We start from the raw sequence: 27151 nt of genomic DNA on the forward strand, positions 1-27151 counted from the left end.
TGACAGTGGACTAATAGAAAGCTTTTCTTGTTTATTCATTTGCTCTTGATGGCACATGCAATGTCACTCCTTTAAAAAATTAAATTGTCCAGAACATACTTATCTACATACGCATTAGGCAAGTCAGAGCATGGCAAAGACCAATTTGTTCTTTTTAAAAATTAATACTAGGGGCGCCTGGGTGGCTCAGTTGGTTAAGCGTCCGACTTCGGCTCAGGTCATGATTTCGCGGTCCGTGAGTTTGAGCCCCACGTCAGGCTCTGTGCTGACAGCTCAGAGCCTGGAGCCTGTTTCAGATTCTGTGTCTCCCTCTCTCTCTGACCCTCCCCCATTCATGCTGTCTCCCCCTATCTCAAAAATAAATAAACGTTAAAAAAAAATTAATACTATTCGGTACCTCTAAATCAAGTATGCAGTCGTCTGTGTTGACATGTGAAAGTGTCTGATATTTACTTTTCCCACAAAGCATGTGTGAAGAGTCTTAAATTATCATTTAACATATTTCTAGTGAAAAAGAACTGTGTGATTGATACATTGTTTCTTGAGGATCAACTTTACTGTGTATGTTTCACATATATGAATGTTTCATGAGCATGTTTGCTAATGTTTTTTCATATAAATACAAACATTTCATGCATACTTCTTCATTTAAATATTACTTTTTTATTTTTGTGAGAATTAAGCTCCTGCATATAGTTTAAAACTGTCGCTCACAACTCTTTCTGTGTATCAGAAACATTCGAGTCCTTCTCGAAACCATTTGTACCTGGGCCCCAGCTCCTGTGACTCTGCATCACTTGACTTGGGGCCGGTCTCAGGTATCAGTACAATTCCAGTGTGTTGTCAGGGTGGGGACGACTCAGTCAGCAAGGTGTTACCAGAAACGGCAGTTGCCATACTCCTGCCAAACCCCTGTTTACCTTTTCCCAGAGGCCACCAGTCACATCTTTTGTAGCTGATTATTTGTCTAAATAACATGCTCGTGTTGATACTTCTTGGTTCTTCATTTTCAGGCATTATGTACTGATGTCCCATTGCGGAAGAGAAATTCAGCTCTTTCCTCTTCTTATCCTCTGCTCACATTTATACCTTTTACCTCCTTTTCTCCCCACAGTAGATTTCTTCTATCATGATTTTGGTTCGCTGAATATTTCATGCTTATATATGATGACTGTAAAATGCATCTAACAGTTAAGCCATATAGTAAACTTCTTCTTTCCCATGCAACTTCCTGCTTTTCCTGGGGCAAATAATTATGTGACTTTGTTCCTTGTTTTTGTCTGAGTGTCACACTGATTCAACCCCGGTCTTCTCACCAGGCACCTACGTCTTGTAGGTTGTTCGGATTCATCTGTCTCTTCATTTTTTCTTTGTGCTGAATTACCCCTCAGAGCCTCTGAACTGGTGCCCTCTGCAGAACCCTCATCCCAGAACTCCACTTCATTGTTATCCTGAGAATTCATTATCTCTCCTTTGTTTCCTGAATCCCATGTCTTCCTCTTGGACTCTCACGTATACTCTCTCATTTTGGTGCAGCATCTCCAGGAGCAGCTTCCTAGAAAGGCTGAGCAGGAGGTAAAATATCTGAGGTCTTGCACTCTTTCAATTGTTCTTTAATTTACTCTCACCTTTTGATGATGGTTTTGGTAGAGACTGGAAATTATTTCCCTTCAGAATTTGGAAGGGATTGTTAATATTGCTTTCTAGCTTCCAATGCTTCTTAAGAAGTAGAAAAGCATTCTCATTCTGGATTCTTTTTGTGACCTGTTTTCAGTCTCTGGAAACGTGTGGGATTGTCAGTTTGTCCCCAGTGTTTTTCACCTTCATTACGGTGTGCCCCAGTCTGGGTTTACTTCATGGTACATGGCATGTACTTCCTGAATTTTTTCAATGTGGAAACTCTACCCATTTACTTGAGTTGCTCATTGATCTCCTCTCCCCATTTTCTCTGTTCTGTATTTCGGGAATTTCTGTCATTCCTGTATTGGACCTTCTAGTCTAGTCCTCTGTTTTCTTGCCCTTCGTTTTCCATATTTTGTTCCTCTTGCTGTTTAGGAGATTCCCTTGCCTTTATCTTCTAACCTATGAGATTTATTATTTGTTTTCTAGATGTTTCTTTCATAAAGAAATAAATGTATGTGTATGTATATACAACAAATATGCGGACATGTATACAATCGTCTTGGTTTTGATCTTGTTTGAAATATCTTCTCTTACCTTTGAAAATATCACTTGATCGTTTAAAAAATTCTCCCTGCATGCTATCTTTTTCCTCCATGTTGATTTGTTTCTCTTTGGTTTTGTCTGTATATTTCTTATTAGAGACTTTTCTCAGAGTATCATAATGCTTGCTTGTCTGCTCAGTTTTGAGAGAGGAAGCTAGCACAGTGATTGGAATCTCTGCGATTGTGGGCAGGGCTTGTCACACTGACATGCTCAGTGTGATGGTCTAGCTGGACCATTTAGCTGGGTAACCTCTGATGTCAGCATCTTTAGGTCTTTTTTCATGGTCTGCTCAGATGCACCAGGATGTGATTATCAGTGCTATGCTTTGTTTCCGCTAAAGTCTGTGTGTGTTTATATTTGCATATACATATATCTTTATGTCTCCATTGTCTTACACTTAAAATATTCTTAATAATGCATGTTGAATGATTAAATGAAGGTGCACATTATTATCTTTATTTTGTAGTTGAAGAAACTTTGCCAATGGAGGTTAGGTATTTTGCCTAATTGATTCCACCAGTCTTTGTTATTCCAAAGCCCAAGCTCTGTCCGTATTTAGGAAAAGAGGAGTTTTGCGTGCCAGTCCTAACCTCATTTCAGAGGACAGTGATTGAAACACCAAGATATACATGGAAAGTATGGCCCAAACTTCCACTCTCAAATTGTCATTAGGGAATGGGCAGGTTGAAGTGGTTTTATTTCTGTGGTCACATAGTACTAGCAGAGTAAAATAAAATCCCTCAGTCATGTTGGGTAACACGTCTTTCAGTTCTGCTTTCTTTTCTTTGGAAGAAGAAAATCCTTTGAGTGTTTAAATATTTGTGACAGAGCTGGATCTCTGCCAGTGAGCATAACTTACACATTTGTCAAAACAGTCATATTTACGTAAACAGCCCCATCCTAAAGCGTTTGACTGATGGATGCAGATTGCCGCAGGCTGTCAAGACGTTCACCTTCCTAACCAGGGCATGTGAGAACTCTTCTGCCAGCCAGTTGCACTCATTCCATTTCTTTTTTGCTACTTTGAAAGACCATCTCTTTGTTTTTGGCCTTCTGCAGTTATACCGTGATATGTCTAGGTTTTGTTTCTTTATATTTAACTCACTGGGATTTGTTGGATTTCTTGAATTGGTACGTTGGAGTGTTTCATTATTGCTGGAAAATTCCTAGCCATTATCTCTTCAGATATTTGTTGTACCCTAGCTTCTCTCTCATCCCCTTCTGAAACTCTGATTATATATGTATATTTAATAGCCTAGCATTTGCACTGTGTCTTCCACATCTCTTAACTTCTCTTCTACATTTTCCATCTTTTTGTGTATCTGGTTGAGATTTGGATAATTTTTTCTGATCTGTTTTTCAGTTAACAAATTCTTACTATAGCTGCGATTAACTTGCTTTTAAACCCATTTGTTGAGTTTTATATTGGTTGTGTTTCATTTCTAGACGTTCTGTTTGGTTCTTTTTCAAATAATCCATTGCCTTTTTAATTTTTAATTTTTAAAGTTCTTATTTATTTTATGAGAGAGAGAGTGTGTGCACGAGCAGGGGAGGGGCAGTGAGAGGGAGACAGAGAATCTGAATGGGCTCTGCACTGACAGCAGAGAGCCTGATGTGAGGCTCGAACTCATGAACCATGAAATCATGACCTGAGCCAAAGTTGGACACTTAACCCACTGAGCCACCCAGGTGCCTCTCCATTTCCTTTTTTGTAGCTTCTTCTTTTCTATTTTCAGGTTTGTTCTTTATTTCTTTAAACTTAATAAGCATACTCATTTTACTCTTTATTATCTAGCTGATTAGGCTTATACCTGAAATCTGCTTTTGCTGCTGAAAGATACCCTTTGGTATTTTTGTATTCTTATATGCTTGATGATCTTTGACTAGTTTCTTCTCGTTATCCTTAAAACTATTTGTGGGAAATGGACTGAGGCCTGGAATGAAGATACTTTCATCCAGAGAGGGTCTGCATTTGCTTCTGCTAAATACTTGGAGGCACTACCAAGCCGTGACCATGTTTTTATGATTACCTCCATGGTATGAATTTGGGCTGCAAACATGTGAAAGGGGTAGCTTAGAGTTAGAACACTCAGGCACTGTTGTGTTTTGTTTGTCTCTGTTCTGTTCAGTACTGAGAAACTTCCCTGCAGGCCCCTTGAGGAGTGGTCATGGGGGAAGGATGGTAAAGTTTGGTTTGGGTTCATCCTTACACTAAGGGCGTAGCCCAGCTTAACAGGGCTGGTTTCCTGTTAGACTCCCGTCTTAGGCAGACCCTGAGCTTTGACTTGTGTCCTCCTCTCTGGATAGGACCTTTAGAACCTGAATTCACGTTGTTCGATTGCCTCGGGGCTAAAGATGTCTGGAGTCAGCTTATTTTCTCAGTTTCTTCTACTGGTTTTTCCACATTTCTGTGACGTCTTATCATTGGTGTACCCTGGGCTCTCTCTTTTTCCTCTTCTTTTCCAGCTACAACTCACTCTCTTGATGCCCTTATTTAACATTTGGGTTTTGTTTTGTTTTAATTTAAGTAATCTCTGCACTCACCACGGACCTTGAATCACAAGCCCAAGATCAAGCGTCGCATGCTCCACTGACTGAGCCAACCAGACGCCCCGAAGCCCTTATTTAGTTTCATGACGTTAATTACAATCTCTATGCTGACAATTTCTAAATTCCTGCTTCTGGCCAGACCTCTCTCTGTTACTCCAGACTTAAGTGTAATCTACCTGCTCCATATCTAATTGGTGCTTCTAATAAAGATCACAAATTTCACATGCCCAAGACAAAATCCCTAAGACCTCTTCCTCCTCCAGCTTTCCCCAGATCAGTTAATGCAGTTAATGACTGTTATTACACTTTGACAGTTGCCACAGCCCAAATCCTTGGTTTCATACTTGCCTCCTCCTTCCCTCATATCCCACATCCATTTCAGGAAATCCTCTTGGCTGTAAATGATATATCCAGAATTGTCCCACCTCCACTGCCATCACCCTGACCCATGCCATCGTGTCGCCCTTGAATTCTTACAGGAGCTTCCTTAACAAGTCTTCCTCCTTCTGTCCTTGCTTCCTTACAGAGTGTGTCTATAAGTCAGAGGACATCACTTCTCTACTCAGAATTTCCAGAGACGCCTCATCTCACTCAGAGTGGAGGCTTCATGTGATCTGCCCTCACACACCTCCTCGCTCCCCTCAGATGCATCTCTGACCTTTTCTCTTGCCCGTCTCCCTATCGTTCAGTTCTCTTCAGCCACATTGACCTTGCTATTCCTCTAACTTACCTGGCAGTCTGCTGCTTTGGATCTTTGTCTATTCCCCCTGCCTTGAATCCTCTTCCAAAGACACCCACGTTGTTCTTCAGGTGTTTGATAAATTGAAGCCTCTCCATAGAGTCTTCCCTAATTGCCCTATGCATTATTTTTATTATTTTTTAAAAGATTTATTTATTTTGGGGCACCTGGGTGGCTCAGTCGGTTGAGCAACCAACTTTGGCTCAGGCCACAATCTCATGGTTTGTGAGTTTGAGCCCTGCGTCGGGCTCTGTGCTGACAGCTCAGAGCCTGGAGCCTGCTTTGGATGCTCTGTCTCCCTCCCTCTCCGCCCCTCCCCCACTCATGCTCTGTCTCAGAAATAAATAAACATTTTAAAAAATTAAAAAGAAAAGATTTATTTGTTTTTGGATGAGCACGAGCAGGCGAGGGGCAGAGAGAGGGGAACAGAGGATCCGAAGCAGGCTCTTTGCTGACAGCAGAAGCCCAGTGTGGGGCTTGAACTCAAGAACTGTGAGATCATGACCTGAGCTAAAGTCGGATGCTCAACCTACTGAGCCACCCAGGTGCCCCCCTAATTGCCCTATTTAAAATCATATGCCAGGGTGCCTGGGTGGCTCAGTCGGTTGAGTGTCCAACTTCGGCTCAGGTCATGATCTTGCAGCTCGTGAGTCCGAGCCCCACATCAGGCTCACTGATGTCAGCCGGTCAGCACAGAGCCCACTTCAGATTTTCTGCCCCTCCCCTGCTTGTGCGCTCCCCAAAAATAAATAAATATTTTAAAAAATAAGATAAAAAATAAAATCATATGCCCCCTTGCATTCTTTGTACACCTCTTTATTTTTTCTTAATTATCATGACAGCTTCTTTATAGTGCCATCCACCATTCTAAGCACTTTACAAAGATATTTTTTAAGTGTTTACTTATTTTTGAGAGAGAGCAGGGGAGGAACAGAGAGAGACGGGGAGCGACAGAGACGGGACAGAGGATCCAAAGCGGGCTCTGTGCTGACAGTAGGCAGCCAGTGTGGGGCTTGAACTCATACACCGCAAGATCATGACCTGAACCAAAGTTGATGCTTAACCGACTGAGCCACCCAGGCACCCAGCACTTTATCAGTTTAAAAAAAAATGTTTAATCCTCAACAACCCAAGGTGTTACTTTTATTATTCCTATTTTTTTACTGATAAGAAAACCACTGCACAGAAAGGTTCAGTAATTTGCCCGAGGTCACACACACGATAGGTGGCTGAGTTGGGATTTAAACAACTGATTGTAAAGTCTGGGCTGCTAACCATACTCTGCTCTCTTTCCATTTGTAGCGGTTGCCACCTTCTATGATATTGTGTAACAACTTGGTTTACTGTGGGTCTCTACCGGCCACCTCCACCCCCATCTAAATGCCAGCTCCTGGAAAACAAGATTCAAAGAAAAAATCTGTTTTGTTTACCGCTGTCTTCCTAGCACCTACAACAGTGTATAGTCACTGGGTTTAAGGAGTATTTGTTAAAGAAAAGAGATCTTTAAAAAGGACACTATGTACTATTTTAAAGTTACAGAGATGTTTTAAAGTATCATTAAATAGATAATTTTATGGGAGAAAAAGAGCTATTGTCTATAAGAAGGAAATCAGAGCGGTGCCTGGGTGGCTCCCTCCGTTGAGCGTCCGACTCTTTCAATTTTGGCTCAGGTCGTGATCTCACGATTTTGAGATCCAGCCCCGCATCAGGCTCTGCATTGAGCATGGAGTCAGCCTGGGATTCTCTCACTCTTCCTCTCTCTCTCTCTCTCTCTCTGCCTTTCCTCTGCTCTTGTTCTTTCTCTAAAATAAATAAATAAACTTAAAAAAAGAAATCAGAAAATTATAATCATAGGGTATGAGATAGAGACAAATGATCAAAGTTATCTCCTTTTTCCCCACAAGAAAATCTAGCCCTTTGGGGTTTACCAGTAAATACTTTTATTATATATTTTTTTAATTTTTAAAAATGTTTTTATTTATTTTTGAGAGAGAGAGAGACAGAGCATGAGCAGGGGAGGGGCAGAGAGAGGGGGAGACACAGAATCCAAAGCAAGGTCCAGGCTCTGAGCTGTCAGCAGAGTCCAATGCGGGGCTTGAATTCATGGACTGTGAGGTCATGACCTGAGCTGAAGTTGGACGCTTAACTGACTGAGCCACCCAGGCACCCCTATTATTATTTTTTTAAGTTTTAAAATTTATTTTAGTAATCTCTATATCCCATGTGGGGCTCAAACTCATGACCTCGAAATCAAGAGGAACATTCTCCAACTGAGCCAGCTAGGTGCCCCACTAGTAAATACTTTTTATTTGTTTGTTTGTTTGTTATGTTTTATTTCATTTATTTTTGAGAGAGAGAGAGCACACATTGGGGTGGGGGGGCACAGAGAGGGAGAGACAGAGAATCCCAAGCAGGCTCCACGTGGTCAGTGCAGAGCCCAACCTAGGGCTCGAACCCATGAACCATGAGATCATGCCCTGAGCCGAAGTCAAGAGTCAGACGTTTAACCGATTGAGCCACCCAGGCGCTGCCACCAGTAAATATTTTTCAACTTTTAGAATCAAATACACAATTCCAGAGCAATGAAGTTCAGAACTATCCATTCTAGGAGTGCCTGGGTGGCTCAGCTGGTTGAGCGTCCGACTTCAGCTCAGGTCATGATCTTGCGGTTCATGACTTCGAGCCCCACATCAAGCTCTGTGCTGACAGCTCAGAGCTTGGAACCTGCTTTGATTCTGTGTCTCCCTCTCTCTCTGCCCGTCCCCTGCTCGCACTCTGTCTCTCTCTCAAAAATAAATAAACATTTTAAAATATATAAAATTATTAAAAAGAACTATCCATTCTATAGCAATTAGGTCACGAGATGCTTGTATGACCTTGAGCACGTTCTTGTTTTTTGTTTTTTGTTTTTTTAAATTTTTTTTTCAACGTTTACTTATTTTTGGGACAGAGAGAGACAGAGCATGAACGGGGGAGGGGCAGAGAGAGAGGGAGACACAGAATCGGAAACAGGCTCCAGGCTCTGAGCCATCAGCCCAGAGCCCAACGCGGGGCTCGAACTCCCGGACCGCGAGATCGTGACCTGGCTGAAGTCGGACGCTTAACCGACTGCGCCACACAGGCGCCCCACATTCTTGGTTTTACCTGTGCCACTTTTTCTTTCTCTGCAAAATAAGTTGGCAATACTGATCTTACAGTATTGTTAAGATTACAAGTTAGGATCTAAGAAGTCTAGGATGATCCCTAAAAGGCAGTATTAGCATTCAGTAAATTATAGAAATTATTATGATGATGACTCTTTCAAGGCACAAATAATACACACAAAAGAAAACCCTACCCCAGATTAGTTAATCATTATAGATTAGAAAATTTTAAATAAAATACTAAGAAATAGACTTATTTATTAATAGAATAATCTAACAAAAGAGTTTATCTGAATCATATATGTATTTTGTGAAAGTCAATCAATATTGTATCCTATGCCAATAGGATAAGTAAGAAAAATCACATGCTTGTCTCAGGGGTCATTTTGTGAAATCTAATAAAATTCAGTACCCATTCTTAATGGAAAAAAAAAAACAAAACTCAGCTTATGTGAAAAGCCTCTATATTAAGTAGCCAATTTTGGACTTCGAGTGAGAAACATTAAAAGTATTCTTAGTTAAAATGAGAAAAAGAGAATGCCTGCTGTCATTTTTGTGATTGATTTTGTTTTAGTCCTAACCAGAATTGTTTAACATTCCCCAAATAAAACAATGAAAAAGGTTGTCCAGACTAATAAGAGGTGTAAATATTGAAAAGAAAGAAATAAAAATCTTTAAAAAAAAAATTTTTTAATGTATATTTATTTTTGAGAGACAGAGAGAGACAGGGCATGAGCGGGGCAGGGTCAGAGGGAGAGAAAGGGAGACACAAAATCTGAAGCAGACTCCAGGCTCCGAGCTGTCAGCACAGAGCCTGACGCGGGGCTCGAACCCACAGACCATGAGATCATGATCTGAGCCGAAGTCGGACGCTCAACCGACTGAGCCACCCAGGCACCCCAGAAATAAAAATCTTCAATTATAGATGATACAATTTTATATTTAGAAAATCCTAAAGAATCACAAAACTACTTAATATGCATATAGATCCAGCAAAGTAGTTAGATATGGGATGAATATACAAAAATAAATAGTAGTGTTATATATGAGCTATAGCAAGTTAAAATTTCTTCAACGTATGTTCTATTTACATACATTTGCTATAATTTTTCTTAGATATAATAGCATTAAATCATATAATCCCTACATGGGGGCAATTATGAGACATTCCCAAAAACTTGCAAATAAAGAAAATAAGAATCATAAGGGAGTTAAACTAAAATTAATTACCAAATGGGTTAGAACCAGAGACACGTGAGGTATCTTTAAAGAAACAGTTTTCCAGGCCTAAAATTTAAATATAATCTGATTGAAGGGAATCAGAGGTCCCCAAGATCACCCCCAGGCTCAGCAGTTCACAAGGACTGATAATTCTCAGCCTATAGTCACACTCAGTACTGAGATTTCTCACAGTAAAAGTCTCAAAGTAAGAAGGCACATGCAATGAAGTCTAGAGAACAGCAGGCACAAACTTCCAAGAGCCCTCTCCAGTAAAGTCACAGTGGATGCCCTCAGTTTCTGTAGCAACAAGTGAGACGACGCAGGTGAAATGTTTACCAGGAAAGCTCACTAGGAACTCGGTGCCCAGGGTTTTTATTAGGGACTCATTGTGTAGACACCCTCTGCCTGGCACTTCCAAAATGCCATTATCCTAGAAGGAAAGCAGGTGCTCAGCATAAACCATCGTGTTTACAGTCTAGATAAAGTGAGCCGCTCTTACCAGTTCTGCTAATGGTGGGAACCCTCCCCACATCTAAGTCCCCAGAAGCCAGCCTGCGACCAACTTTCTTAAGCAGGCCTTTCAAAGGATTGCTGTCAGGCTTTAATGAAAAAAAAGACTAACTCTTTGCACACAATATTTAAAGAAAAAAAGAAGAGAAAGGTTGGTCAACAAGAGAAACAAAGAGAAGAGAGACCTTGGGACATAAATAACAGCCATGTGCATTTTAACACTATCCAAGATCAAGAGCATCACGGCCAAAGATCCAGTAGGCCATTCCTGCAGTGTGGATAAATATCTCCAGCTGCCTTATCTGAAGAATGCTCCTTAGTATCATTCATCTTACTCCCTTTGTTTTGATTGCAAGAAATTGCTAATTTATTTGTTTAATTTTTTTTATATTGCTACTATATTCACAAAGTCACAAAATCAAAAATTTCAAAAAGGCTTTATTATGATATCTCCCACTCCCAATTGACTCAGTTACTCTTTCTATGGGGAATTACTATTGTCTGTTTCTTGTTTACCTTTCTAGAAATTTTTTAAAAATGCATGTATAAGACAAAACAAATACATAGTCTTTAGTCTTCTTGGCTGTATAAATAATACTAACATACTATACACAAAGTCTCTATAGCTTACTTTGTTTTCACTTAGTAAGAAATGTTGGTGGGGGCACCTGGGTGGTTCAGTTGGTTAAGCGTCTGACTTCAGCTCACGTCATGATCACACGGTACATGGGTTCGAGCCCCGCGTCAGGCTCTGTGCTGAAGCTCAGAGCCTGGAGCCTGCTTCAGATTCTGTGTCTCACTCTCTCTCTGCCCCTCTTCCACTTATGCTCTGTCTCTCTGTCTCAGAAATAAATAAAACATAAAAAAAAAAGAAAGAAATGTTGGTGATCTTTCCATATCCCTTCATAAAGAACTTCTTTGTTCCTTTTTTATAGGTTTATAGTATTCCATTGTATTGTTGTGCCATAATTTATTTTTCCAATCCCTTGTTGCTGGTCATTTGGTTGTTTTTAGTCCTTTACTATTGCTAACAGTATTGCAAGGAGTAACTTGGGACTCAAAGTTATTATAGGTTTGAGAACATATTAGTAGCATCAATTTTTAGTTGTGGGATTGCTGTTAATGGAATATGCATCTGAATTTAATAGATACTGCCAAATTGTCTTCTAACGAGTTTGTACCAATTTATACTCCTACCATCTACATATGAGTATTTGTTTTCCTATAGTCTTGCCAATAGTGTATATTCTCAAGCTTTGGTAAATTTTGCTACACTGGTAGGTTAAAAATGATATTGCAGCATAGTTTTGGTTTTATTGCTCTTATTAGCAGCAAGGTTGAGCTTCTTTTCATGTTTTTGAGCCAGTTGTGTTCCTTTTCTGTGAATTTTCTATGATCTTCCACCCATTTTTCTGTTGGGTCAGTAGTCTTTTACTTAGGGATTTGGAGAAGCTCTTTCTATATTGAGATTAATCTTTGTAATGTGCCTTTTAGATATTTTCCCCAGTTTATCATTTCGCTTTTGATTTAGTTTATGCTGTATTTTACTATAAACAAGGCTTTGGTTTTGTAACTGGGCTTATTAATCTTTTTAAGTTGATTTATTTATTTTTTAGTAATCTGTATACCCAGATGGGGCTCAACATGGGGCTCGAATTCACAACCCCAAGGTCAAGTGTCACATGCTCCTCCAACTGAGTCAGCCAGGCGCCCTTGGGTTTATTAATCTTGACCATAGTAGTTAGGATGATCTTCTAAGTTATAAAAATCATCCTTATTTTCTTACATTTTCTTTCTGCACTTTTATTGTTTATTTTTTTTATATTTAAATCTTTGATATATCAGGAATTTATCCAAATATGTGGTGCAAAGTATATAGCCAACTTTTCTCTGGATGGCTATCTTAATTTTTTCCTACTGGGTAGCCAGCTAGCCATCAAATTTTCCTACTTCCTTTTTTTTTTCCCCCAATTTTTAATTATTTATTTTAAGTAATCTCTATACCCAACATGGGCTCAAACGCATGACCCTGAGATCAAGAGACGCATGCTCTTCCGACTGAGCCAGCTAGGTGCCCCAAATTTTCCTACTTCATAATTTGATTCTTTTTTTTTTTTTTTTCTTTTGAGAGAGGGAGGGAGGGAAGGAGGGGGAGGGAAAGAGAGAACTAGAACTAGTGGGGGAGGGGCAGAGAAAGACTCTTAAGCAGGCTCCACACCCAGCACAGAGCCTGACACGAGGCTCAATCTGATAACCATGAGATCAGGACCTGAGCCAAAATCAAGAGTCGGACATGTAACCCACCGAACCACCCAGGGGCCCCTTCTACTTCCTAATTTGAACTATCATCTTTATCATATATACTCAAGTCCTATCTGTTTTGGGGTCTAATTTTGGACTCTTTGCTCTCTTCCATTGGTCTTCCGCCCACTCTTATGCCAGTGCCACATATTTTTAATTGCGGAGGCTTAAAAGTATGTTTCAGTATCTCATGAGTCTAGTTGCCTCTCTTTGTTCTTCTTTTTCAGAGTTTTCCTGGCTAATCTACTTTTTCCATATGAACTTTAGAATTATTTTTTTCAGTTGCAGGAAAAAATATCTGGCCATTTTTATTGAGGTTGGTTCAAATTTAAAAAATTAGTGGAATGATATCTTTAGAATGGGTTTCTCTCTAAGAACATCCTTTAAAGAAAGCATATCCTTAAGCAAAGAGTGGTCTAGTTTGAGTATCAGCTTCCATTCCCACTGTAAATTAACATACCGACATTCTGGTTTTATAGGTCATTCTGTGTGAGCAGTGATTTGATTCACAATGAGAAGTGGTTGCAAGTCTTCCCTGATTACTTCTCAGTAAGTCAGGTTTTAGAGCCCGTGAGGCTGAGAGCCAGATCCTAGAGCTTGGAAAATCCATGCTTGTGTATATTGCCCAATGACGTGGCCTCTTGGTAGATAGCCAGATGACCTCTCCCAGTAACACTGCAACCATGTATATGCCTTTATTTTAAAAATCAGTAGTTTCCTTAGTAAACTGCACTATTTTAAGAAAGCCTATTTTGGGGGCGCCTGGGTGGCTCAGTCGGTTGAGCGTCCGACTTCGGCTCAGGTCATTGTCTTGCAGTTCGTGAGTTCAAGCCCCGTGTCAGGCTCTGCGCTAACAAACAGCTCAGAGCCTGGAGCCTGCTTCGGATTCTGTGTGTGTCTCTCTCTCCCTCTCCCCTGCTCATGCTCTGCCTCTCTCTGTCTCTCAAAAATAAATGTTAACTAAAGAAAGAAAGAAAGCCTATTTTGCATGGTAGTTATACACGGATGGCAGTTTCTTCAGCTGTTACTGATGTTTCTGCATCTGTCTATGAGTAAAAGGGCCCTATCTGTACACTAACGATGTACTTCGAAAAACTACTATCTTTGTTACAGAAAGTAACTATCTTTGGCCAAATCTTTAATGAAAGTTTTAAATTCTTATGTTACAGAATTTCACAAACTTATTTGGACAGCCACTAGTCTGCTTGCTTTCTCCTACAGCGTATCCAAAGGCTTTACAAGGTACGTTGTCATTACCTGTTATATCAGTAGGTTGCAGATAACTACTGTGTACATTTTGAATAATACTGATCTCTGTCTTCCCAACCTATAATGATCACATGTGGCTCTATAGTATTTCATGTGGCAGCTTTCACTCTGAAATACACCCAGAAGTCTTGCCAACGACTAGACTTCTTTAATGTGCTACCATTAGGTCTTGAGATAATTCTGAAAGAAATGATAAATCATCCCTGAGAAAAATATGGTTTGTGGTCCCTTACTGTTGGGGAATTCGTGATTTGTGAATTTTACAATTTGTTTGGCAGGTATTGTTTTGTTTTGTTTTTTTGTTTTGGTCTGCCTGTCATCATTCATATAGCATGATTTCCTATATCTCTGGCTACCTAATTTAGGCATCTTCTAAGACCATGAGATTTCTGGTCTAGAAAACTTCTCAGCCTCTGCCTAAGAGTTCGGAGAACCCAACTGGCACAACTTAAGGGTTTCTTTTATTCACATTTTTACTTTGTTGTATTTTTTAAATAAAAGAACCTCTTTTCAGTGTGCCAGGGAGACAGTGTGCCAGTGTTTTGGCTGTTTCTCAGATGGCTGAGAAATGAAAGACTTTGTCTTTAATAATTTATCCTCGATAAACAACACTAAAATCGAATTCTAACTCCCAGTCATTAAGCTAGGTAAAAACTAAACAAACCTAACACTGTTTTAGCAGTTCTTGTCACTGTTTCACTATCTCCCTGACTGCGAATAGTGCTGATGTCTCTCTGTGGGAGATGGCATTTTACTGCTACTTCCCAGCCAGAAGTCCTGTCTGCTGACATAGTTTGACACAGGAAGTGATGGTCAGCATTTGAAAGCCTGAGAGAAGCTGGAGACTTTTCACCGTTGTTTTAAGGTAAGTTTTGCTATTTAACAGGGAAGAACATGTAGAAATATTAAGTTCATGTATCCAAAAGCCAAATTACTAAGGGATAAAACTTACCTTCAAACAACGGTAAAATTCTCCTGCTTTGAGGACTTTGTTAACGTGTTTGTTATCATTTCTGGAGAAATATAAGCTCTTCCAGTTATTTAAGAGTGCGTTTTCCTACCAATTTGTCCTATCAAGATGCAGCTTTGTTTAAAATTGCATGATCTGATGTGTTAATACCAAGATTATTTGGTCCAAAAGGCTTTACTGTAGAGAGGGTGAAAACACCAGGCTCTGGAGGCAAACTGAATTTAAATCCCAACTTAACCACTTACTCGCTATGTGACCTTGGGAAGTTACTTAGCCATTCTGTGCCTCAGTTTCTTTCCTATCAAATGGAGATAATAATAGTACCTCCTTGTTAAATAATTCTGGATATACAGTAAGTATTCAGGATGTACTATCATTTTTTAAACTATCATTATTCTTAATGCTTACTACTCTGCTCAGTTGTGTATGTCCTTAACAGTTTTTAGTTTAGTATCGTTATCTTTGTGCTAGAAAGCTCAGACCTTTAATCCCTCAAATTTGGCCTATTGGGACACAGAACTAGCGGATACCTAAGTATTTGGAAGGTCTAATTAGATTACTGCCCCTCTGGTATCTAAAGTATACAGTTCTGGGGCATCTGGGTGGCTCAGTCGGTTAAGTGTCTGACTTTGGCTCAGGTCACGATCTCATGGTTCATGAGTCCAAGCCCCACATCGGGTTCTGTGCTGACAGTTCAGAGCCTGGAGCCTGCTTGAAGTTCTCTGTCCCCCTCTCTCTCTGCCCTCTCCCATTCATGCTCTGTCTCTCAAAAATAAATAAACAATAAAAAGTAAAATAATAATAAAGTGTAGAGTTCTCTCTGTAACCATGAGTTGCATGATTTATCAACAAACCTTTACTCAGCATTTATTTATGAGGTCCTGTGCTGGGCACTGGGGATAACACTCTAACCCACACAACACAGTATGCTCCTCACACAGCCAAATATCTCGCCAAAGATGCATTTCTTGCAGGTGTTTCATAGGAGCAAGCACATGGAACACATAGAGGAACTCCTAACTGGCCCTTGAAGGTGAAGAAAGTGGATAAAAAGATGTTAAAGTTGAAGGATATATTGAATTATATGAGGCTTGTTCTAGCAGAGCAATAGTGTGTGAGCCCCAACATAAGACCACTGTGATGAGAGCTTATGGAACATTTTTTTTTTAAGATTTTATTTTTAAGTCATCTCTACACGCAACGTGGGGTTCGAACTTACAACCTTGAGATCAAGAGTCACACGCTCTCCCGACTGAGCCAGCCAGGCACCCCAGTTTATGAAATATTTAGAGAAATAGAAGTACTTCCTGCTAGCGGAAGGGTAGGGCGTGGGATTGTGTGGCCGAATCATGGAAAACCTTTTAGGATTTGTGAAGAAATTTAACTGGAGGACAGTGGGGTATCATCAAAAGATTGTGAACAGAAGAGTAGCCTGGAAGAGCATTCAGGCCACCTTGTGGAGAATGAATTGGAGAAGAACATTGATGGAAATAGGGAGATGGTGGCGGCTTCAAAAGATACTAAACCCAGAGAGCCAACAGGATTTGGTGATGGACTAGATATGAGGGAATAAGGGAGAGGAAGGAGGCAGGGATGGACTTCGGGTTTCTGGCTGAGATGCTGGTAGAAATGATGGTAAGAAGCAGATTTGTAGAGAACAAAAGAGGGAAGAATTTGCTTTCAGTTTCTGACATGTTGGGTTGGAGGTTACCTTTGAGACCTAGGTTGAGTATTGTAGTCTTGAACAATTCTGTTCAATAGAAAGACAATGTAATTCACTTACAATTTTAAGTTTTCTAGTAGCCACATTTCAAAAAAAGTAGAAAGAAACAGGCAAAATTAACATTAATATATCTTTTTGTACTGAGGCTTTGAAATCCCACTTATATTTTATACTTCACGGTGCACCTCAATTTGGACACATTTTAAGTGCCCAGTAACTACAGCAGGACAATGCAGTCCTAGACCTAGCAAGCTCAATCTAGGCTGCAGATAAGAGAACTGGGAATTAGTTGGCATGTGATAACTGAAATTATGGGAGTAGGTGAGATCAGCATTGTGTAGGGGGAAAGAAAGAAAATACTGATATTTAAGGGATAGGCAGAGAAAGAGCAACTACTAAAGGAGAATGAAAAAGATTGCCAATTCTAGTACTCAGAGAATGCTATCATGAACTGCCCACGTACTTGCCGTATTTGGATGAAATTTGTTAGTTGGAGTGAAAAAGGCAAAGGAATATGTACCTTTTCCATTTCTCTTAAGTTTATACTAGGCTCTGTGGTAAGTTTGTTCAGCAGAAAGTAGTGTGCCTGGGATGTTTTTGTAGTTACATGCAGAATCTACTTTGTTGTGATTTAATGATACAAATTTAATACATTGTCACTATATTGAATTATTCCTCAAATGCATCTCTTATTTTTTGCAAAACTGTTGTCTCTATATATAACATGTTTGTTATTACAGATCAATCTCAACGAGGTAGCCTCTTCACTCTCTTTTTGAACAATCCTCTAATGGCCTTCCTATTTGTCTCTGGATTGTCAAGCATGCGCAGAGGCCTATGGGAAAAGTGTCAAGAATATCTTCGAAAAATCAACCGCGATATTGCCCAGCTACTGACCCATTCACGTTCAATAGGTACCCTACTAATCTAACTGCACACTTAACATACTATAACGGTTCTTAAATTTTTGAAATTGTTTGAATTTTTAAAGGTATTTGTTGAAGGCAGGAAAGTTGAGAAGGTTTTCCTGATCTTTCTTCCCCTTGAAATGTGTTCTCCTTTTAAGCATCTTTTTACTGTCATCTTTCTCCTTTTTGCAGATCAGGCATTTCTCCAGTTTTTTGGAGATGAGTTTCTTCGCTTGCTCCTCACAAGATTTATCTTTTGTTCAGCCACCATGAGGATGCACAAGATTTTTCGGGTAGGCAAAGAATATTATTAATGACCAATTTTACCATTTTAGGAATTTAAGAATCATGTATTATATTTTATTAAATATGTTATATTAAATACAATTTGAATAGATCCAAAGGCATTTTACAAATGAATATGTAACATATAATGATGACCAATATAAGATACATCTGAAAACTCAACATCCAGTTTAAGAAGTAGAACATTTTCATTACCTTTTAGGCCCTTCCCAGGTCCTCTCTCTCTCTCAAATGAAATTAAAATCCTGAACTTTATACTTAGCATTCATCTTTACGGTTTTGCCACGTGTTTGGATTCCTGCACAGCATATGGATGGATCCACGTTGTATGTATTCTTCTACAGCTTGCTCTTTTTTCACCTGCTATTTTATTCCTGAGACTGAGCCAAGTTGATGACAACTGTAGCTTTCATTCATTTGTTTTCACGGCCCTATAGGATTCCATTGTTTGACTGTATATCATAAATTTCTCATCTATTCTACTGATGATGGACATTTAGGTTGTTTCCAGTTTTTTATTATTGTAAACAATGCCACTGTAAAACCTTCTATCAGTTCCCTGGTACACACATGTAAGACTTTCTATGGGGACTATACCTACAGTGGAATATGAGGTCGGATGATGTAAGTATCTTCAACTTTACTAGGTGATGCCAGACGGTTTTGCAAAGTGGTCGTCTCAGTTTATGCTCAGCAGCAGTATGTAAGAGTTATTGTTACTCTAGTCCTCTCTAGCCCGTGTTGCGGTCTTACTTTATATCATGTATGCCTAATGGGTATAAAGTCATAACTCACTGTGGCTTTAATTTTTATTTCTGAGATTGCTTTGAGGTTGAGCAACTTTTCACATATTGTTCTGTGTTCTTTTTCTTTAATTTTTTTTAATGTTCATTTATTTTATTTTTTTAATGTTTTTATTTATTTTTGAGACAGAGAGAGACAGAGCATGAGCAGGGGAGGGGCATACTGAGCCACCCAGGTGCCCCAGTGTTCGTTTATTTTTGAGAGAGAGTGAGAGACAAAGTGTGAGCAGGGGAGGAACAGAGAGAGAGGTAGACACAGAATCCGAAGCAGGCTCCAGGTTCTGAGCCTGATGCGGGGCTCAAACTCACAAACCAGTCATGACCTGAGCTGAAGTAGGACGCTCAACCGACTGAGCCACCCAGGTGCCCCTCTGTGTTCTTGTTTGTAAAGAGTGTGTTCAGATCTTTGGTCCATTTTGCTATTAAGTGGTTTGGTTTTTTTCTGTGAATTCGTGTAACAACATAACACTGTTCATTGACTTTTTAAAAATTTTAGCCATTATACTTTTCATTTCTATAAGTAACATTTGGGTTTTTTTCAGATATGCCTGAACATTTTTAAGTCTCTTGTAACTTTTAGTTTTAAAATATGTTGATTTTTTTCCATTTTATTATGGTGATTTTAAACATGAAAAAAATTGTACAGTGAATATCCATATATATACACTAGCTAGATTCTTCAGCTAAACATTTTGGTATATTTGCTTTGGAATGTTTGTCCATTTACCCATTCCTCTTTCCATTCATCAGTTTATCTCATTTTTTGATGCATTTTGAAATAAATGGTAGACATCAATAGCCTTTACCTCCAAACACTTCATCATGCATATGAATAACTGACATAGGGGTGCCTGGGTGGCTCAGTCAGTTAAGATTAAGCGTCTGACTTCGGCTCAGGTCATGATCTCACAGCTCGTGAGTTTGAGCCCCGCGTTAGGCTCTGTGCTGACAGAGCTAGGAGCCTGCTTCAGATTCAGTGTCCCTCTCTCACTCTGCCCCTCCCCTGCTCATGCTCTGTCTCTCTCAAGAATAAACATTAAAAAATATTAAATAAATGACATATATACACTCCTTTTTAATTTTTTAAATTTATTTATTTACTTTGAGAGAGAGTAAGCAGAGGAAGGGCAGATAGAGAGAGGGAGAGAGAGAATCCCTAGCAAATTCCACACTGTCAGCAAAGAGCCAAATGTGGGGCTTGAACTCATGAACCGTGGGATCATGACCTGAGACAAAATCAAGAGTCGGATGGTTAACTAACCGAACCACCCAGGTGCCCCTATATATTCTTTTTTTTTTTTTTGTAATGCTTATTCATTTTTTGAAACAGAGAGACAGAGACAGAGTGCGAGCAGGGGAGGAGTAGAGAGACTTGGGGGGACAAAGAATCTGAAGCAGGCTCCAGGCTCCAAGCTGTCAGCAGAGAGCCCAACAAGGGGCTTGAACCCACAAACCATGAGATCATGACCTGAGCCGAAGTTGGACACTTAACCGATTGACCCACTCGGGCACCCCTATTCTTTCTTTAATGTAAAGTTCATATACATTGAAGTGCACAAAACTAACCTGTGCTATGAGGTGCATTTTGACAAATACATATACCTGTGTAACTCAAACCAATCACGTTATACAACATAGCACCAGTCCAGATAATTCTCTCTACACCCTTTTCCAATCAGTCCAGTACCCATTACCCCAGAGGCAATGTTATTTTTATTATGTTCACTCTAACTTAGTTTTACCTATTCATAAAGTTGAATTATACAGTATAGATTCTTTTGTGTAAACCTTCTTTGACCAAACATGTTGTTCTTGAGATTAATCCATGTTTCATGTATAAGTAGCTCGTTCCTCTTTACTACTGAGTAGTAATCCATTGTCTGAAAATACCACAGTTTATTTAGGCCTTCTCCCTTTGATGAACACCTGGGCAGTTTTAAATTTTTGACTACTATAAATAAAGTGGCTATGAACATTCTTGTACAAGTCTGCTCAGACATATGTTTTGAATTTTCTTCGTCATAGAGTATGTATGTGTTTACTTTTGTAAGAAACTGCCAGACTTCTTCTTAGAGTATTTGTACCATTTTATATTTCCAGCAACAGTATATAACAAAAGTTTCTTTATATCCTTGCCAGCATTTGGTGTTGCCAGTCTTAAATTTCAACCATTTTTGTGGATTTATAGTGTTTTCTCATTGTAGTTGCAATTTGCATTTCACTGAATAATGTGATATTCATTAATAATGTGATATTAGACATCTTTTCATGTACTTATCAGCTATATTTTGCTGTATTCACTGGTTGCCTTTTTCTTTTCTTAACAGTGGCTTTTGAAGACTAAACTTTTAAATTAGTGATGAAGTTTCAACTAACCAATTTTTTTTTCTTTTTTTGTGGCTTGTTTTATCCAAGAAACGCTCGCCTATTCCAAAGTCACAAAGATTTTTTCTAAGTGTGCTTCTAGTTTTAATAGCTTTAGTGTTTACATTTAGGTCTGTGATCTATTTGAGTTACTTTGGTTTACAGGGTGAGGTAAAGGTTAATGGTACTTTCTTTCATATGGATATGAACTATTTTAGTATAGTTTGTTGAAAAGATTATCCTTTTTGCATTGAGTTACTGGTGTAACATTTTTGAAAATCTGTCAACCGTGTATGTATAGAGATATTTCTGGACTCTAAATTCTGTTCCATTGACCTATAGCATTTTTCTGCAATACACTACTGCCTTGGTTATTCTAGTTTTATAGTAATTCTTAAAATCCTGTATGTGAGAGGCGCCTGGGTGGCGCAGTCGGTTAAGCGTCTGACTTCAGCTCAGGTCACGATCTCGCGGTCCATGAGTTCGAGCCCCGCGTCGGGCTCTGGGCTGATGGCTCAGAGCCTAGAGCCTGCTCCCGATTCTGTGTCTCACTCTCTCTCTGCCCCTCCCCCGTTCATGCTCTGTCTCTCTCTGTCTCAAAAATAAATAAAACGTTAAAAAAAAAAAAATTAAAAAAAAAAATCCTATATGTGAACCCCCCTAAAGTTTAAGCCTTTTGGTTGTTCTGGTTCCTTTGCATATCTATTTGAAATTTAGCATCAGCTTCACATTTTGAATGGGACTGTATTTAATCTTTCTAACCAATCTGTGGTGAATTGTATTTTCATAATATTGAGTCTTCCAGTCAATGACTGTGGTATATTGCCCCATTTATTTAGGTCTTTAGTTTCTCTCAGCAGCGTTTTGTGGTTCTCGTCTTATAGGTCTTACATGTATCTTAATAAATTTATTCCAGGGGTGCCTGGGTGGCTCAGTCGGTTGGGCGTCCGACTTCGGCTCAGGTCATGATCTCACGGTTCATGGGTTCGAGCCCTGCGTCGGGCTCTGTGCTGACAGCTCAGAGCCTGGAGCCTGCTTCAGATTCTGTGTCTCCCTGTCTCTCTGACCCTCCCCCGTTCATGCTCTGTCTCTCTCTGTCTCAAAAATAAATAAACATTAAAAAAAAATTAAAAATAAATAAATAAATAAATAAATTTATTCCAGAGTATTTCAAGTTTAGTGATGTACTATAAATAGAATTGTATTTTTTATTTCATTTTTGAATTATTTTTTGCTAATATATAGAAATACTGCTGTTTTTAACATTGTTGTTTCCTTGCAGTCTTGCTGAATTGAAATATTAGTTCCGTTAGCTTTTTTATACATTCGTTAAGATTTCATATGTACATGATCCTGTCACCATCAAGTAAAAACAGTTTAAAAAATTTTTTTTAATGTTTATTTATTTTGAGAGGGAGATAGAGTATGAGCCAGAGAGGGGCAAAGAGAGAGGGAGACCACAATCTGAAGCAGACTCCGGGCTCTGAGCTGTCAGCACAGAGCCCAATGCAGGACTCGATCTCATGAACCACTAGATCATGATCTGAGCCGAAGTTGAACGCCTAACCAACTGAGCCACCCACACACCCCAAGAAAGAACAGTTTTACTTCTTCGTTTCCAATCTATATGCCTTTTATTATGATGGGCTTTTGTTTGTTTTGTTTTTATTTTTGTGTTTTATTTCAGGGTTAGGTCTTCTGGTAAAATGTTGACTAGAAATAGTGAGAATGGATATCCTTAACTTGTTCCTGATTTGGGGGAAAAATATTTAGTCTTTTGCCATAAATTCTGATGTTGACTGTTGGTTTTTCATAAATGCCCTATTTAGGTTGATTGAGCCCCGTTCTCTGTTCCTAATCTGCTGAGTCTTTTTATCAGAAAGATTGTCAAATACTTTTTTGCTTCATTAACTGACATGATATATATTAATTCTGTTAACATGATGAATAGCATTGGTTGATTTTTCTAATAGTAAGTTCAGCCTTGTATATCTGAGTTAATGGTATGTTATGGTCATGTATTACGCTTTTGCATTGCTGGATTCAGTTTGCTAGCATTTCATTGTGGATCTTTGCATCTGTTGTCATGAATGAATATGGTACTTCATTTTCTATTCTTGTAATGTCTTTGTGGGGTTTTGTTATCAGGGTATTCCTGACTTCATAAATTGAGTTGGGATGTTGGGACACCTAAGTGGCTCAGTCGGTTAAGCATCCAACTTCAGCTCAGATCATGATCTCATGGTTCGTGGGTTTGAGTCCCTCATCAGGCTCTGTGCTGACATCTCAGAGCCTGGAGCCTGCTTCAGGTTCTGTGTCTCCCTCGCTCTCTGCTCCTCCCCTGCTCGTAATCTGTCTCTCTCTCTCTCAAAAATAAATAAACATTAAAAAAATAAAAATAAATAAAATGAGTTGGGATGTGTTTCATTTTTCTCTCTTTCTTAAAGCTTCTTTAGGATTGATATTATTTCTTCCTTGAAAGATTGATGATAGCATTTATCAGTGAAGCCATCTGGACCTGGGGTTTTCTTTTGTGGAAGGTTTTAAATTAATGAATTCAATTTCAAAAGCTGTTCATGTTTTCTGTTTTTCTTAGTTGTTTTTTTTTCAATTTTTTTTTTCACATTTGTTCATTTTTTGAGAGACAGAGGGAGATAGAGCACAAGCAGGGGAGAGGCAGAGACAGAGGGAGACACAGAATCTGAAGCAGGCTCCAGGCTCTGAACTGTCAGCACAGAGCCTGACACGGGGGCTCCAACTCAAACTGTGACATCATGACCTGAGCCGAAATTGGCCACTTAACCGACTGAGCCCCCCAGACACCCCAGTTTTGTTTTTTAATGTTTTCTTTTTAAGTTTTTAATGTTTATTTATTATTTTGAGAAAGAGAGAGACAGATGTGAGTGGGGGAGGGGCAGAGAGGGAGACACAGAATCTGAAACAGGCTCCAGACTCTGAGCTTTCAGCACAGAGCCCGACGCAGGGCTTGAACTCTCGGACCACGAGATCATGACCTGAGCCGAAGTCAGGTGCTTAACCAACTGAGCCACCCAGGCACTCCTATTTAATTATTTTTGAGAGAGAGAGGGAGACAGAATCTCAAGCAGACTCCGTGCTGTCAGCACAGTCTAATGTGGGGCTCTGAACTCACCAACCATGAGATCACAACCTGAGCCAAAATCAAGAGTCGGATGGATGATCAACCAAATGAACCACCCACGCTCCCCTGTTTTTCTTATTGGTTAATTTTAGGGACTCTAAAATTGTACGTGGATTTCTTTTTTTCCTTTTTTTTAAGATTTTATTTTTCAAGTTATATCTACACCCAGTGTGGAGCTCGAACTTTCAACTCCGAAATCCAAAAAAAAAAAAAAAAAAAGAGTTGCATGCTCTACTAACTGAGCCAACCAGGCACCCTGTAAAGTTATACATGAATTTTCAACTATGCTGGCGTTGACACTCCTAACCCCAGCATTGTTCAAGAGTCAACTGTATGCTAACTAATTTGGATGTAAATTATAAAAATTTTTTTAATTAAATAAAAAATAAAATATTTTAAAAAATAAAGCAAACAGCAGAAATATGAGCACTGAATTTAACCGACCAGAAAATAAGTAAGAAAATCACCTACAAACCCTTGCAGGAGACATCTATTTCAGCAAGGCAGAGAATTGTGGACCCTTTATGTGATGAAATATGTAAGTGAAGATATGTGGGTCTGTGTATGGATGCAAAGTGATTAAATTGGGTACTTACTGTTAAAAAAAAAGTCAACTGTACTTTCATTTTATTTATTTATTTAGCTATCTTTTTTTTTAATTTAACTTTATTTTTTATTTTTTAAAATTTACATCCAAATTAGTATATAGTGAAGCAATGATTTCAGGAGTAGATTCCTTAATGCCCCTTACCCATTTAGCCCATCCCCCCTCCCACAACCCCTCCAGCAACCCTCAGTTTGTTCTCCATATTTATGAGTCTCTTGTTTTGTCCCCCTCCCTGTTTTTGTATTATTTTTGTTTCCCTTCCCTTATGTTCATCTGTTTTGTCTCTTAAAGTCCTCATGTGAGTGAAGTCATATGATTTTTGTCTATGACTAATTTCTCTTAGCATAATACCCTCCAGTTCCATCCACGTAGTTGCAAATGGCAAGATTTTATTCTTTTTGATTGCCAAGTAATACTCCATTGTATATATATACCACATTTTCTTTATCCATTCATCCATCGATGGACATATGGGCTCTTTCCATCCTTTGGCTATTGTCGACAGTGCTGCTATAAACATGGGGGTGCATGTGTCCCTTCGAAACAGCATACCTGTATCCCTTGGATAAATGCCTAGTAGTGCAATTGCTGGGTTGTAGGGTAGTTCTATTTTTAGTTTTTTGAGGAACCTCCATACTATTTTCCAGAGTGACTGCACCAGCTTGCATTCCCACCAATAATGCAAGAGAGACCCTCTTTCTCCACATCCTCGCCAACATCTGTTATTGCCTGAGTTGTTAATGTTAGCCATTCTGACAGGTGTAAAGTGGTATCTCATTGTGGTTTTGATTTGTATTTCCCTGATGATGAGTGTTGTTGAACATTTTTTTCATGTGTCGGTTGGCCACCTGGATGTCTTCTTTGGAGAAGTGTCCATTCATGTCTTTTGCCCATTTCTTCACTGGATTATTTGTTTTTTGGGTGTTGAGTTTGATAAGTTCTTTATAGATTTTGGATACTAACCATTTATCTGATACGTCATTTGCAAATATCTTCTCCCATTCTGTCAGTTGTTTTTTAGTTTTAATGATTGTTTCCTTCACTGTGCAGAAGCTTTTTATTTTGATGAGGTCCCAGGAGTTCATTTTTGCTTTTGTTTCCCTTGCCTCTGGAGACGTGTTGAGTAAGAAATTGCTGCGAGCAAGATCAGAGAGGTTTTTGCCTGCTTTCTCTTAGAGGATTTTGATGGCTTCGTATCTTACGTTGAGGTCTTTCATCCACTTTGAGTTTATTTTTGTGTATGGTGTAAGAAAGTGGTCCAGGTTCATTCTTCTGCATGTCGCTGTCCAGTTTTCCCAGCACCACTTGCTAAAGAGACTGTCTTTATTCCATTGGATATTCTTTCCTGCTTTGTCAAAGATTAGTTGCCCATAAGTTTGTGGGTCCATTTCTGGGTTCTCTATTCTATTCCATTGATCTGAGTGTCTGTTCTTGTGCCAGTACCATACTATCTTGATGATTACAGCTTTGTAGTATAGCTTGCAGTCTGGGATTGCGATGCCTCCTGCTTTGGTTTTCTTTTTCAAGATTGCTTTGGCTATTCGGGGTCTTTTCTGATTCCATACAAATTTTAGGATTATTTGTTCTAGCTCTGTGAAGAATGCTGGTGTTACTTTGATAGGGATTGCGTTGAATATGTAGATTACTTTGGGTAATATCGACATTTTAACAATATTTGTTCTTCCTATCCATGAACATGGAATCTTTTTCCATTTCTTTGTGTCTTCTTCAATTTCTTTCATAAGCTTTCTATAGTTTTCAGTGTATAGATTTTTCACCTCTTTGGTTAGATTTATTCCTAGGTATTTTATGGTTTATCTATCTTTTTTTTTTTAAATGACCGTCATAACTTTGACATTTATTTATTTATTTATTTTTAATATTTATTTTTGGGAGAGCACAAGCGGGGGAGGGGCACAGAGTAGAGGACAGAGGATCCAAAGCAGGCTGTGCACTGACAGTGACAGCATTGAGCCCAATGTGGGTCTCAAACTCACAAACCATGGGATCATGACCTGAGCCAAAGCTGGGCATTCAACTCACTGAGCTGCCCAAGTGCCCCAACTGTACTTTCATTTTAAGTTCCTCTTTTAATTTCTATATTTTTAAGCTCAGATCTGAAAACTTTTCTTTCTTCTTTTTAAAAAAAACTTTTTTAATGTTTGTCTTTGAGAGACAGAGCACCAGCAGGGGAGGGGCAGAGAAAGAGGGAGACACAGAATCTGAAGCAGACTCCAGGCTCTGAGCTGTCAGCACAGAGCCCTATGCAGGGCTTGAACTCACAAACCAGGAGATCATGACCTCAGCCGAAGTTGGCTGCTCAACTGTGTGACCCACCCAAGTGCCCCAAC

General features: G+C 39.2%; 1 protein-coding gene across 7 annotated transcripts in view; it reads left to right on the plus strand.

The window, feature by feature from the left end:
• SCAI (suppressor of cancer cell invasion) overlaps positions 1 to 27151 on the plus strand; it is a 148876-nt gene that overhangs the window by 107752 nt on the left and 13973 nt on the right. For 4 of the 7 annotated variants that reach the window (XM_053204622.1, XM_027035099.2, XM_053204623.1 and 1 more), the window contains 3 exons: positions 13860 to 13932; positions 17393 to 17566; positions 17753 to 17853. In XM_053204622.1, coding sequence (XP_053060597.1) covers positions 13860 to 13932; positions 17393 to 17566; positions 17753 to 17853 — 348 coding nt within the window. Of the gene's footprint in view, positions 1 to 13859; positions 13933 to 14680; positions 14825 to 17392; positions 17567 to 17752; positions 17854 to 27151 lie in introns of those variants that run through there. The other 3 variants (XR_003412855.2, XR_008290940.1, XR_003412854.2) reach the window with 3 other exon arrangements.

The sequence above is a fragment of the Acinonyx jubatus genome, chromosome D4 (genome assembly GCF_027475565.1).
Source record: "Acinonyx jubatus isolate Ajub_Pintada_27869175 chromosome D4, VMU_Ajub_asm_v1.0, whole genome shotgun sequence".
Classification (NCBI taxonomy): Eukaryota; Metazoa; Chordata; class Mammalia; order Carnivora; family Felidae; genus Acinonyx; species Acinonyx jubatus.